General features: G+C 45.1%; 1 protein-coding gene across 3 annotated transcripts in view; it reads left to right on the top strand.

Moving 5' to 3' along the window:
* FGD3 (FYVE, RhoGEF and PH domain containing 3) overlaps positions 1-13,888 on the top strand; it is a 113,913-nt gene that overhangs the window by 57,372 nt on the left and 42,653 nt on the right. For all 3 annotated transcript variants that reach the window (XM_074602607.1, XM_074602605.1, XM_074602606.1), the window contains exons 2-4: positions 3,323-3,493; positions 10,000-10,168; positions 11,301-11,898. In XM_074602607.1, coding sequence (XP_074458708.1) covers positions 3,323-3,493; positions 10,000-10,168; positions 11,301-11,898 — 938 coding nt within the window. The remainder of the gene's footprint in view (positions 1-3,322; positions 3,494-9,999; positions 10,169-11,300; positions 11,899-13,888) is intronic.

Genomic DNA, 13,888 nt, shown 5'->3' with positions numbered 1-13,888 from the left:
GGCTACGCCTGGATCTTATTTACGTTGTCCCTCTCGTTTTCCGTGCCCAGGAGTGTCCTGGAGCGTGCTCGGCAGACAGTGGGTTTTACTTTCAGAGAACTCCATGTGAAATAATCCAGTGAATCTTGTTTCCACACGTCATTTTCGAGCACTTGAAAAAGTATGTAAGGAAAGTGGATTTTTGTCTTGTGTGCAAAAAGCAGCCCTTAGGGGCCACATCAGAGATGAACAGAGAGAAACATCTTGGCTTAAATTAAATCAAATAAGAATGAAAATCACTTCTGTGGTTTCATCCATGCATATTTGTCTTGATTTAGGGCCAGCACTGCATTTGGTGTTTGAGGCATTTGTGTCTCTCCCAGTTCCTCTTCTTTCCAGCTACTTACCAGTTTTATTTTCTGCTTTGTGCCCACTTGCTCCTTGGATGTCCTGTCAATAAATTCATGGCTTAAGTGCCGGCAGTAGGTGAATGGCGATAAATTTCCAGCACTAACCGGTATGTGCAATCATAGAATCATAGACTCTCTTAGGTTGGAAGGGACCTTTAAAGGTTATCTAGATACAAGATGATATAAAATATTGTATTTTTAGAGGACTATGGATTATTTTTTGTTTGGGTTATTATCAGGTCTTGTTTAATGGGAAGTAGCAGAATGCTTCACTAAGTATTGACTCTGCCAGTGCCTCTGAGCACAAGCCCTAGAGCATTCAGAGCCAAGTTCAGGGCTTGTTTCGGGCAAGATGGACACGTCTGTTGAGTAATTACTAGTGGAGGATCTTGCGCCTGGATTGTTTGACAGGATTATGCAGCAGAAGAGGAAAACTTGTTTGTGGATTTTTAAAATTAGCATCAAAGCACGCTGCTTTTCAGTAACGTAAGTGGGTTGTAATAGCTCTTAGCCTAGACATAAGAGGTGTCTGGTGGTGCTGTGCACTTGAAGGCAGGCAAGTAACCACTAGCTCTTAGTGTTACCAGTAAGAAAGGAAGGTGGTTGGACCTGCTTTCACAACGATAAATCTCAGAGGAAAGCAAAAGGAACTGGGTTTTTGTTCCTTTTGAAACTTTACAAAATGGTATCAACAAGACAGTCCCTTTTTGGGGCAGTGGTTGAGGAGGAACAGGGAATGCTGAGGGCAACCGGTACCTTATCCCAAGTCAGCGCAGAGGGAGCTGGGCTTGGCTTGGGATGCCCAGCTGAGGACGCCCCAGGGACGCAGTACCCGAGGACAGGAGGAGCTGCGGCTCCCTCAGCCGCTGCGGGGGCCGTGCCCACGTCCGGCATCTCCTGGGGGCTTCAGCACCTGCCAGAGAGGAGGCCGGTGCCGTGCTTCTGCGATCAAACGACATAGCGTGGTTGGAGGTGTCTGCTCATCTCTTCTAGAGCTGTTGTAGGTACAGAGATTTGCCCACTGAGAATTGGATCGCTAAAGTAATTTTTAGGGAAATACAATACTGCTGCATTGCCTTCCGGTCACGGGCGCTGGAGGGTACCTGCTGAAGCAGTGAGCTCTCTCTTCCGTAGGATGCCCTTTTGATTTTCTTGAATTAGAGCTTTTCCCTTGTGTGCTGTTTTAATTTCTTCCTGTGCCGAGCTGCTGTTAATAAGGACGAAGTCTCGGTCCTTTCCCTAAAACGCCGTCCCGTTGCAGCACTGCCGCTGCCGTCACAGGGGGCTGGTGGTACCCGGGGCTGAGGGATCCGCGTGAGCTCTTTCTGCCGTGGTGTGTTCGCAATGATCTGTTAATCCGCTCTAATAATCCACTCTACTTTCACCGCGTTTTCCTGATAAGTGAAATTATATTTGAATAAAACCTAATACTTATAAATTCCTGGTTTCAGCTGGAAGGATGTTTTAATAGCTGGTCTCAAATCTGCTGAAAAGCAGGTTTTGTGGCAGAAATGCTAATGAAGTTTCATCAGCAACAACCAGCAGCCAGACCGAGCAATTCAGGGGTTGTATATTTGGGTGACAGAGATCAGTAAATAGACTCGTGCCATCTGAATCAATTTTTGTCAGCGAAATTGACTTTCAATATTTTATGCTTATTTAAAAAAAATAATCGGTGTCACCGTGAAAGTCTCCGCATTTTGAGGCCAGCTCGCAGCTAATCTTCCCGGGCAGTCTGTACGGCTCAGATTTCAAAGTCTTTATTCAAAAGGTCAGACCATGATTTAATACCATCAGTATAAACCCAGGATAATTTCGTGGATGCGGATGGAGGTGCTCGTCATCTCAGTTTTTTGATCGTAACATAAATCCGGCCAAGAGTACGTTGCCTTTGTGAAGCTGATGTCGTGTTCTTGAACACGTCTGAGGAAGGTGAAGGCTGATTTTTTTCACGTTTAGATGAATACTTTCTACATGATGCAGGTCGCCTCTCGCTCCAGCAAAACGCTGGTAGTTTCAACTAGCCCTCTTTAAAATGGGAATATGGAAAGAATGTCTGTCATGTTTTCTTTGCCCTTTTTTTTAATGTGTCAGCGTTCCAATTTCTACATTTGATACGTTTTCCCCTTCTCGGTACTGCCGGAAGCATATGTATTCATGTGTTCATATGCAACAATTTTAAACCACAGTCCTTTTTAAACTCTTTTTTTTTTTTGCCTTCTTATGACACACCAGTAAAGCTGGCATGAGGATTTCATGTAGGCTTGCCGCAAGTCCAAAAAACCCCAAATCCGCTATGGGAAAGTGGATATATGGGTTTATTTCCACAGTGCCCAGAGAAATGTTAAATTAAAAGACAAACAAACATATTAATCGCTTCTTTCTCTCTTTTCCCACTGGATCATATCTTAATGGCATCTTCTAGACTGGAGCCTTTCGAGGGAATGTTAATATTTTATGTAAGGAGGAATAATAAATAGCTGTAAAATGCAGCTTGAGTGATTAAGTCTCCTGAAGGAACGGCGCTTGTACCATTCCATTCCCCCCGTGCAGGACACATTTCTAATTCACCACAACTTAGGTGTATTTTACCAGATAATGTGCTGATGCGCTTGTATTTCTTTTTGGAGAAATCCCATTGGAATGGTTTTTTTGTCTTTTATTTTTACTCGCTTAGTTTGGGTGTCCATAGTGAAAAAGTAAGTAATTAAAGATAGGATTACTGAAATTCTGTCTGTCTTACCAGTCAGCTAGTTGGACATGCTCGTTAAGGCTGGGTATATTGATGGTAATAACTTGTGAGCGGACGGCTCACCCCTCTGCTACCACCCTCCCTTTCCTCAGGAATTTGAGTGAGCGATATGCTTCTAGAAGTAACACAAGTTTTCTTCAGGATTAAATAAATATTGACTTTTTCCCCCCCTCTCCCTCAGGTTGCCCTTGTTCTCCTTTTCAAATCAAATGTCACATTGACTCAAATCCGGCGTTGGAAGCATGCGGGGAACTGCAGCACGTCAGCCCAGCACAATGTATCCATCAAACTGGAAGGAAGCCCAAAACCAAAACTCCGCTGGCCAAAATGCATCCTCTGCAGAAACCCCAAGGCAAGTGGCTTTGTCCTTCTAGCAATTGTACGAGCCGCTATCGCGCGTGAAGCGTAATCTTTTTAAATTAATCGTTTTAATTTTAGGTCACAGCGAAATAGTTACTTCTGTGTTCTAAGGTTCAAGTACATCTGGTAGGGTTTTATCATGTTCATTTTTTCCAACGTTAGAGAACCTCTTAGGGAAGCCTTCAAGGAGAAGTTGATGCAGGAATAACAGATTACTTCACTTGTCAATGTATGTTTCCTGTACTGCTGTTATACCTCCTGCAGCTGTGAAGTGTAAGTTTAATTTAGCAATATTGTTTTCATTCTTTATTAATATTTTTTTTTGAAAGTATTTAGGTAAGAATAGCTTATTGTTTAAACCAGATCTGTTTTCCATTTATTGTAAGAACTACGCGTAGCAACAGGAAATGCCTAAATGGAAGAATGTATTTAAAAACTGAGAAATAGAAGCTGAACCAGTCACATGCAAGTGTAACGTGGGCTGTGGCAATTCCACAGACCTGGCAGACTCGTAGTCAAGTAGGTGGCAATCCCAAAGGACAGTGGAAGAGACAGCAGGAAGAAGCATGTTCCAGCTGGTCTCCAGGCAGGTCTTCTGGTCTCCCCAGGCTTTTCTGCCCTAAAACTTCTGAATGCTAAAAAAAAAGGCTGCAGTAAATTTCTTGGAAAGAGGATAAATCGTTTTCATGTTTCTCCGTCAGTGAAATGACAGGTGGTCTCTCTTTGTATTGTCGATTTGTCAAGTGCCTCCACTGCCACCACCCCCTGCTTTGTAGAAGTGGTCAAATATTGTATTTAATGGGTGCTTGCGTTAAGGTGGTTGCGGATGCGGAAAACATGTAGTTTGGGAGGCGTTTGGAACAAAGGCGGGTAAGCCTGAAGAAGATACCAAGTTCATAAACCAAAATTTTTTTCAAGAAGCATGTCCATGTGATAGGCAGTCACTGTCATGTGAGAAACAAAGAAAAGATGTTTTGGTCGCCATGAGGGTGTGTTGGACAAACCGCGCCTCTGCGCCACCACCCCTTCCCGATTCAAATGCCTGTAGGAAAGCAGTTTTCTTATATGCATTCAGTCTTAAACAACTACAAAGAAAGTATTGTATTTTCTGATTCTGGAAGTAGACCTTAAATGCTTGAAGCGCCTCCTGAGGTCGGTGTATTTATGGAGCTTTCACCTTGAGGTCTCGAGCGTCCAGGTTTAACTAGTGGGTGTTCCATGAATGTTACTAGTTACTGTTGTTAGTATTCCATGACTACTGCCAATGAAAAGGAATACCGGAAGTGTCTGTTCAGTAAGGAACAGAATGAATTCAGCTGGTGTGGATCCTTTCGTGTTGTACTGACTGCCCTGATTTCCAATTACAGAGGACACGGCGTGGTTTTTATGGGTAAGTATTTCAGAAAAGTTGGAGGGAGCCTCCTTAGCTTGATCCATCAAATCATGCTTAAAAGTTACCCAAGTGGATTAGTGTGATCTATTTCCATCACTGAGATAGGTATTACTTCTTCTTTCTACTGCTCACACGCATCCAAGCTCCCTCTCCCATAACCAAGGTTACAGCCATAACCTTGATCCAAAGAAGTCGGCGTATCTTACTGGCTTGCTATTGCTCTGAAAAGGAGGGAAATTTGTTCATGAGGTGAAATAAACACCCAAAGGTAAAATGGTTTCTTGACTAGTTACTCTCGCTAATACTTTTTTTTGACCGAACTCTGTTTGTTGGGCTTCTTGATGTTACTGTAAAAGTAGTTCCAGAAGAAACAGGAGTCCCAGTGCAAATTCCCATGGGAGCGTTGTGTAGTGCCCGATACTCGAGAATGAGACCACCTCGTGTTGTCTCAGACTGAGCCACATTAGCCAAAGCTACGAATCGCCATTACACGTCTTGGTCATGGATGTGTCAGTCACCTTCCTGAAAGACACTTCTTTGTCATAAATTTTAAGTAATAATTTTATTATTTCACTTCACTTCTTTATAATAAAAGTACTTTTAAAAAGTGTCTGCAATTAGCTTGCATATGACAGTAGAGAACAGTATGTACCATACTTCGCAAGGAAGATGGTACAATTTTTTTTTCTCTTCCCTTTTATTGACTTTGTAATTTGAAATGTTTTTTTTTTCCATTAATGTTCTGTTACTATATGGTTTGGATACCCAGTAAAGAAAGGAAAACACTTCATGCCTCTCCAGGAAAATTAAATCATCAACATAATAATAATAAAAAAAAAGGTTGTTTTTATTAAATTGACTGTATTGAAGTTGACATTTTTCCTATAAACCATCCTTACTTCCTCTTCGTGGCCATGTCCAAAAAAAAGTAGTTGTGACAGTGTGGTGCATTTCCTTGCAGCGGACATAAAGTTTTCCTCAGTTTTTTGTTGGTATTTTTATGCAAGAACCTTTCCTCCCAGGTGTCGTGGTTTAGCCTCAGATGGCAACAAAGAACCACGTGCCGCTCGCACGTGCCTTCCTAATACAGGAAGGATCGTAAGAAAAGGCAAGACTCTTGGGTTGGGACAAAGGCAGTTTAACAGAACGGCAAAGGGAACAGGCAAACAACAACAACAACACGGATAGGGGAATATACAAACGCGATTACGGAACCGCCGCTCGCCGACCGGCCGGACCCGGGACGCCCCAGCCCGCTTTTAAGCAGCAACTTCCTGCCCCCTCCCCCGGCAGCTCAGGGTGGGCGTGGCTCACATGGCATGGAATACCAGGGAAAGTTAACCCTATCCCCACCGGAACCAGGACACCAGGGCTTTGTCCCTAAAGCTCCACGGATGCCTCATTAAGGCATTGATTTGTTGGATGGGATGCACTGGCATCACCACTTGAGACTCTAGGAGCATCTCTCTACCCTCACCCGCGGCTGTGCTGTTGGGTCATTTATTTACTTCCCAGGGCATAACCCTTCATAATCTGCTTCATGACGCGTATTTATTTGGTCCCTTCTTGTCAAGGGACCTTAACTGAAGTCAGTAAATCCGCAAGCGCGACTCACACCACTTGAGATTCTCTTGATTAGGTCTTCCTGGCTTTCCCAGTGAGTCACAACAGACCCACCACCGCTGGGATGACTGATGGGAATGCCTCCATCCAGCTGCTAATAAATGTGTCGACCGTTTGCATTACCGTAGAGGAGGCACTTGTGAGAGGGAGGTTCACGCGTGGGGACTGACGTAATGCAGAGGCTGAGCCGCTTGTTTTGCAGGGAGGCAACGGTCCTTATTCCGTGCTGTTTTACAGACCCGGGGTCAAGCCTGGACAGTACCTTCTCCCGCATATTTAACCTTGCCTTTCTCTTTTCTAGTCCTGTCCTGCTGCTTCTCGTTATTTCACTTGTTTCTTCTGCAACAAAGAATTCGTGTCTTGGTTTCTGCCTCCTCCAAATAGCTGTGGGCTGCTGTGTAAAATCTTCAGGAGACGGAGGACTGGGGAAATACCATTCCCGTGTGCGGCTTCAGCCTTCAGGCACCACCTGAAACATGCTCCATAATACTAATCTCTTCCATGCAGCTGGCTTGCTTTCTTTCCTCTGCTGGTTTACTCGTCTGCGCGCATGACGGGCACTGGAAGCTGCATCCAAGGACATGCTGCTTTGTGCCTGGGATGGAATCACAGAATCATAGAATGGTTTGGGCTGGAAGGGACCTTAAAGCCCACCCAGTTCCAATTCCCCTGCCCTGGGCAGGGACACCTCCCACCAGCCCAGGTCGCTCCAAGCCCCGTCCAACCTGGCCTTGAACCCCTCCAGCAATGGGTCAGCCACAGCTTCTCTGGGCAACCTGGGCCAGGGGCTCACCACCTCATAGCCAAGAATTTCTTCCCGATATCTCATCTAAATCTCCCCTCTTCCAGTTTAAAACCCTTAAAATCCTATGGCTCCCCTCCCTGCTCCAGAGTCCCTCCCCAGCTTTCCTGGAGCCCCTTGAGGGACTGGAAGGGGCTCCAAGGTCTCCGCGGAGCCTTCTCTTCTCCAGGCTGAACCCCCCCAGCTCTCTCAGCCTGTCCTCCCAGCAGAGGGGCTCCAGCCCTCCCAGCATCTGCAGGACCTGCAGGAAGAAAATAGTAGCGTTGGTTCCTGTGTGGAAGGTGGCTCCAGAGCGTGGGCAGGAGTTCTGCTTGGGCTCCCACTTTGCGTCCTGGATCCCTGCTGAAAAGCAGCACCTTCTTTTTTCCTGGGGCTGACTGTTCATTTAGTGCTGACGATGGTGGCGCACGTACAGATGAGCTCATCTAGTGCTGCTTGGGTTTAGCGTGCAGATCTTTCATTCGCTCTTTTGTGGAAGTCCAAAATGGTTCTGAGTTTATGATATGTAACACCGCTTCCTTGTAAATTCTGGATGTGGGCTTTTTGTGTCGGCTCTGGAGTAGACTTCTGGTGTGGTTTGAATTTTGTTTCTTAAGTAGTGCTTGATAAGATCAGTGGCTTTTTCTCCAGGCTGCTGTCGCCTTTTCTTAAAATTCTTTTAGTAAATAAACATTCAGAGCTAACGAAAGTGTCGTCCTCCTTCCTTTTTGTCCAGAGCAGAGTGTGTTGTCTCAGGTGATTCAGGTAAAGATGTAAAATGTTTACGTGGACAGCAGTGACAGCCGTTGCTCTTAGTGTCGGGGCTTGGGCAGTGAACGTGTAACCATTGTGGACCAGTCTGAAACTAGGAAGGCTCAGACAGTGGTGGGGTAGGTTCTGCTCTGTCTGCCTGCTGCCTTATGCACCTCTGGTAAAGAGCCTAGAGCTTGGCTTTTCTGGCTAGATGGGCCGGGTGGCTCCGTGGCTCCTTTTTTTAGGTTGTTTAGTTTTGTTTCTAAAGGAGGAATGTGGCTGGGTACTCACTGATCACAGTGTGCGAGCGAAGACCTGATGAACAAAACATAGAGCTCCACCATCCCGTTTGCATGCAAGATGGTTTTCTTTTCCTGCTTGCCTGTTATTCCTGTGTGAGACAGGTTTTGTGGTGGTGTTTTCAAGATCGAACCATAACCCCTTTATTTTAAGACGGATGGTTTTGGAGACTGGGAGAATCCGTCCTTTTGTAGGAAGCATCTCACTAAAGCTCAAATCCTTAGAAGACTTGGTTTTATTCACTGGTGAAATAAGCTCAGTAATGTAGGTAGTTTAAGATCTGAGCTATACTCAGAGGTCAAGAAGTCTTTAACAGTCCTTCGTCACTGACCTGAGACAATGCCTGTCCACAGCAGCTCCCCAGCCGCTGGAGCAGGGAGGCCACCTGGGCTGATGTGGAGCTTGGAACAGATGCAGAGCCTTCCGCAGGGCAGGGACAAAAGGGCTTGGCTTTTTGGGTGCGTACGCCTCTGTTTAGCCTCCTAAAGAAAGTAACCCTGAAATTACGTCCGGAACAGTTGCTAATTAAAGCTCCATTACGGTGTTAATCACATTATGCTGATGTGCCATATGGACCATTTAAAAATTGGAAGTGCTTGAAATAGATTGTTCTTGAAAGTGTTGTTTAACAAAACACGTATTCAGAGTTTCCTCATTTAATATGTTAACTCTTTGGATAATGTAGACCAGCGGGGATACTTGGCAGCGCTGCCCCAAGCACCGCGTGCGCGTTGGGAGTAATCGCGCAGTGGGTTTTCCTGCCTTACAGTGTCGGGTCTGCCTCGGTGAGGTTGCTTTCACTGTGTGAAACCGTAACAGCACGTGAACCTGTTGTCATGGGTTACTGCTTGCGTATGTCCAAAACCGTTTACTCTGCAATCAATATAAGGTCTGAATAAATTTTTCATAATTAACATTATATTTAAATTACATTACTTTTTTTTTAAAAAAAAATACTGTATTACACTTTGTACGTTCGCCTCCTAGTGAATCCTGAAGCAGAAGAGATACGTTCTTACATGTGTTTTATTTATATCGTATACAACTCAATGTAGAACCAAAAGAGGAAGGAAATTTATGAAGACTACACCACGGAAGAGATGGGGGAGGGAGAATGAAAGGAAGAAAAGCTATTGTGTTCTGCGTGTGGCGGTTTTGCCCAAGCAAGCACAAGGCACTGAAATCCATGGCGGCATTGGTTTTCGGTAGATTTGGGTTGGTTTTGTTTTGGTGTCGTCCCCCCCCGCCCCCAGTATAAGAGGTTCAACAGAGTGCATGAGTTTTGAAAAGCCATGGGAGGGGAAACTCGTTAGCGCGACTGAGATGGTGAGCACATTTGCAAAAACGAAGTGTGAGCTGTGCATCCTGTTTGGTAACAAGGAAGCGGTGAAGTTCTGCGAGCCGCTCCGTTCGTTAACACGTCTGATAGGGCTGTAGAAATACAAAATAGAAGCCTGTCGTATTTTTTTAGCGTACGGCAGCTTGCTTTGGTGTAAGAAATTCATTGGGACTGCACTTCTGCAGTTTACAAGGGATGGTGAAGGAATGGATACTCCTCATTCTGCATTGAGCACTTGGATTTTGTTCCCAATTTAGGATTAAGAAGATGGAGATTTATCCTCCTGTTTTTTCCCCTCTCTTTTATTAGTACCTCCTAAGCCTGTCCATCTCAAACCTGGGCAGGAAAGAATTCCTCCTGCACCTTCTCGGCCTTTGCCAGCTGATCCCAAGTCGTCGAGGAGCTTGGCACCTGGAGAGGAAGAAATACCGATATCAGCAGGAGTCAACACGCTCATTGAGAAATTCGAAAGTATTAGGTAAATATGACTGCGAGATCTGCTCTAACCTCCCTTTTCTGCATTTTTAACTTAGAATGATAAAACCCAATTGTAATTATCATGTAGAAACTCCTCTCAGGATGTTTCCTACTGGCAGTGCAGAACTTGACTTGACTATGCAGTTGGGGTTTTTTTTGTTTTGTTTTTTTTATAAAAGCATGTATTTCAGCAACTTTTAGTTTGTAACATACGGTTGTTCTTAAGGAGCTTAAACCTGCTGCATTTGGTAAGTGTTCTCCCAGAAACAAGTAGCCCAGAGTCTGCTTTCAGTAAGTTGACGTGATGTTGGGATTGGTTTTTGCATTATAGGAACTTGATTATTGTGATATAAAATAATTGAGTTTTCTGTCTAAGATTCAATAAACGTCAGACATCCTGTTAGCTTGCCTCTTGGCGGAAGGGGAGAGTTAAATTGCAATGTGCTGTGAAACAACGTTGTGGAGAACAGCATTTCCTCTGAAACTTCGTGTATAAGAGACATTAAATAGGGTGAAATATACGTTTTGTGCTGTAAAACCGTCTCATTTTACAAACACATGAAAAGTCTCTCTAAAGACCAAATGTGCCCGATGGAACTAAGTGATTTTTCCGGAGACAGAGACACTGTGCCGTGCCTTGGAGTGTATTATCGCCTGGGTGAGCCTGGTAGGGTGTCTTTTGAAAAGAAAAAAGTTGTGCCTTCTTGTGCTTCAAAAACATCCTCTCCCTGGCAGAAGATACCTTGTCCCAAAGGCTTTGTTCTCTTGAAGAACGTGAGTTCCCGTTTAAACGAACCCACAGCCAAACGCTTCTTGTAAAAGGTGATTCCTCCCTCCCTCCCTAAACCTTGAAACCAGACTGTTCTTCAAGGCAACGTGGGGCGTATGAAAGGCCTGGGACACTAGTGGTGCCATTTCAGTAAAACTTAGGGCTAGGGGTGGTGTGGTTTTTTGTGAAATTGTTGGGTGAATATTATTACAACGGTGCGCACGCACTTGCCTCCCAGGGTTGTAAAGGGGCGCAGGAAGTAACAACTTGAATCGAATAACAATCAGGCCCTTTCTCTTTTGGGGCACTTTGAAACCTCTGAGTGTTAATATGAATGACTGCGGTGCTTTCTCTCCACCCGCAGGCAACCTGTACACATTCTTCAAAGAAACCAGCTAAATTTAGCTCTTAAGATGGAGCCTGGCCTGGACTCACCCAAACAACCAAGCTCGTGTGACTGTGACATGGGGGCTTCCAGCAGCTCTTCCACAAATGAAAAAAGTGAACCGAATGAAAACGAGCCAGCTGCACCGTGCAGTGCAGACCTATCGAACACAGACATAATGAAAATTAAAGAGCTAAGCATAGGCGATAACAAAAGCCGTGAAGACTGTACGGCTGTGACTGTGAGCAAAGAGCCCTCTGGAGAGCTTGGCAATAAAGACTCAAGTGCGGAACTGAACGGTAATGGTAAAATTCCCAACAGAGACAGTGGCATCGACAGTCCTTCTTGTAGCGTGGCAGGGGAAACTTTCCCCAGTGAAGACGGCGCAGAGCAAAAGAAGCCCAGCGTGGGTGGGAACCCAGGGGAGATGGAACCCGACAAAAAGGGCACCAAACCTTCGTCTGTGGAGCAGAAGAGAGACTCCACACAGGATGAAGACAGTGACATTGATGAAGGAAGTAGTGAGGAACAAGAGACAGCAGAATTGCCAAAGTTAGAATACTTGGACGTAAACAAGGTAAGGTGGTTTATTCGTTACTGTTAAGTGCTCTGAAACCGGTTCCTGAATCTAGCCAGAGAACCCTTGCATCACTTTCATACGTTGTTTGGGTTTTTTGTTTGGTTGGTTTTACGTCAAAGGATCATGACGGTCATTGTGATTTCCTGCTTGATGCAGGACATAACTCGTTCCTGACCTAGACAGTATCTTTTAGAAAGGTTCCCAGTCTTGATTTTAAAGGTTTCATACAAGAGAGTCCATCACAGCCTGGATTCTTAGGCTGTGAGACAACTTCTAACAGTAAGCTGTTAGAATGTAAATGCTTTTGTAGAGAAAGGCTCACACCTTGTGCTTCTCGTTTGGGTTTGTCGAAGTTCAGCTTCTAGTTGTTAGATCACGTTGTTTTCGGTGGGGCTCCGTGGTATGTGGAGGACTAATTGGATAGTGCACCTTGCAGGGTCAGGGCCTTGCATCCTCCTAGGACATGCGTGATGGAGAGCTCTTCTAACAGTCATTTCTTTATTTTTTCACACAAAGCCTGTGCTTCCATTGGTGTGACTGCTTTTGAATGCAAAGAAGTTGTTTTGAGAGCAGTTGTATCAAATTACTCTTCAGGAAAATGAGGCTAGAAGAGATTTGCTTTGAATTTTGCTTTGAATCCAGAGTAACGTAGTCCAGGCTGTTGTGTATTTGCTGCAGCTGTATAAGATTAATGACATATTCCTTTGATTATTTATCAAGAAAGTTATTTTTAGAAATAGTGGTGATAGAATGGGTTAGATTTTTCCAGAAGAAGAAAACAGAAGATGCTTTGAGCCAAATATTCTACTTTTTGCTTGGTAGGGTTCTTTGTTTGTGTTTGGGGGTGGTTTGGGCTTTTTTCTCCTCCACCCCCCACCCCCCAGCCATCATGACAATAAAGTTAATGTACTAGATTTTTATTTTTTTAAAGAATATGATAAGTGCTAGCAACTAATGAACTGTAGCTAGTGGACTGCAGTGTTCACCCCTCAGTTTGTGCAAATCTTGTGGTTTGGTGGAAATCAGCAAATAGATCCCGATCTGTGCACGTCAAGATCTCGTCCCTTGGGAAACGTGGCAGTTGAAACTCATTCAGTAGCTTCTGGGCCAGCGGCAATTGAAGAGTGATGAAAATTGCACAGGGGCAGGTGGTGTGCAAGAAGGTTCTGTCTCTCAGAGCTGACAAGTTACAGTTTTAAAGTCCAACTAATGCTCTGTAGCGTCCCCTTTTATTTCCAAGAATAGAAGCCTGATGAGGCAGACATACCTACAGGAAGGTGTGACATAGCCCCGGACTTTCTCTCACGAGTGCATTGCTTTATGCTGCCGTTTTTCCTGCTGCTTTATCTCAAGCTCAGGCTGGTGTGACTAGACTCGCCTTCCTTTCGTGCCATTCAAAACAAAGCCTGGGACTCCAGTGCTTCATTGCTGGGCTTGTTGCTCCTTCTGCAAATTCAGTGGATGTCGATCCTGCAGGTTGCTAGCCCAAGGTTCGCCAGAGGGAAGCGGAAAGGACCCGGCAGACTAGGAAGCAGTGAGGGCTGCAGGTACCAGGTCTGTTTGGCCAAACCTGGCGGCTCTCTGTAAATGGATGTGAGGATGTGATCTTGTTCGCTTCCCTGCCAGTCTGCAGTCCCACCTGGCAGCTGGTGTGGATTCCGGAGGAGGAACCCATCACAGAATCACTGAACGGTCAGGGTTGGAAGGGACCTTTGGAGATCATCTACTCCAAACCCCCTGTTACTGGGCGCCACAGAGAAGAGTCTGGCCCTGTCCTCTTGACACCCGCCCTTTAGATATTGATGAGCATAGATGAGATCCCCTCTCAGTCTTCTCCAGGCTAAACACATGCAGGGCTCTCAGCCTTTCCTTATCAGAGAGTTCCCTGATCATCTTCGTAGCCCTCCGCTGGACTATCTCCAGTAGGTCCTTGTCTGCCTTAAGCTGGGGAGCCCAGAACTGGACAACCATCAGCCTGTCCCACCTC

Source organism: Larus michahellis, chromosome 10 (assembly GCF_964199755.1).
Source record: "Larus michahellis chromosome 10, bLarMic1.1, whole genome shotgun sequence".
In the NCBI taxonomy this organism is placed as follows: domain Eukaryota; kingdom Metazoa; phylum Chordata; class Aves; order Charadriiformes; family Laridae; genus Larus; species Larus michahellis.
This window is presented reverse-complemented; position numbering and strand designations above follow the sequence as displayed.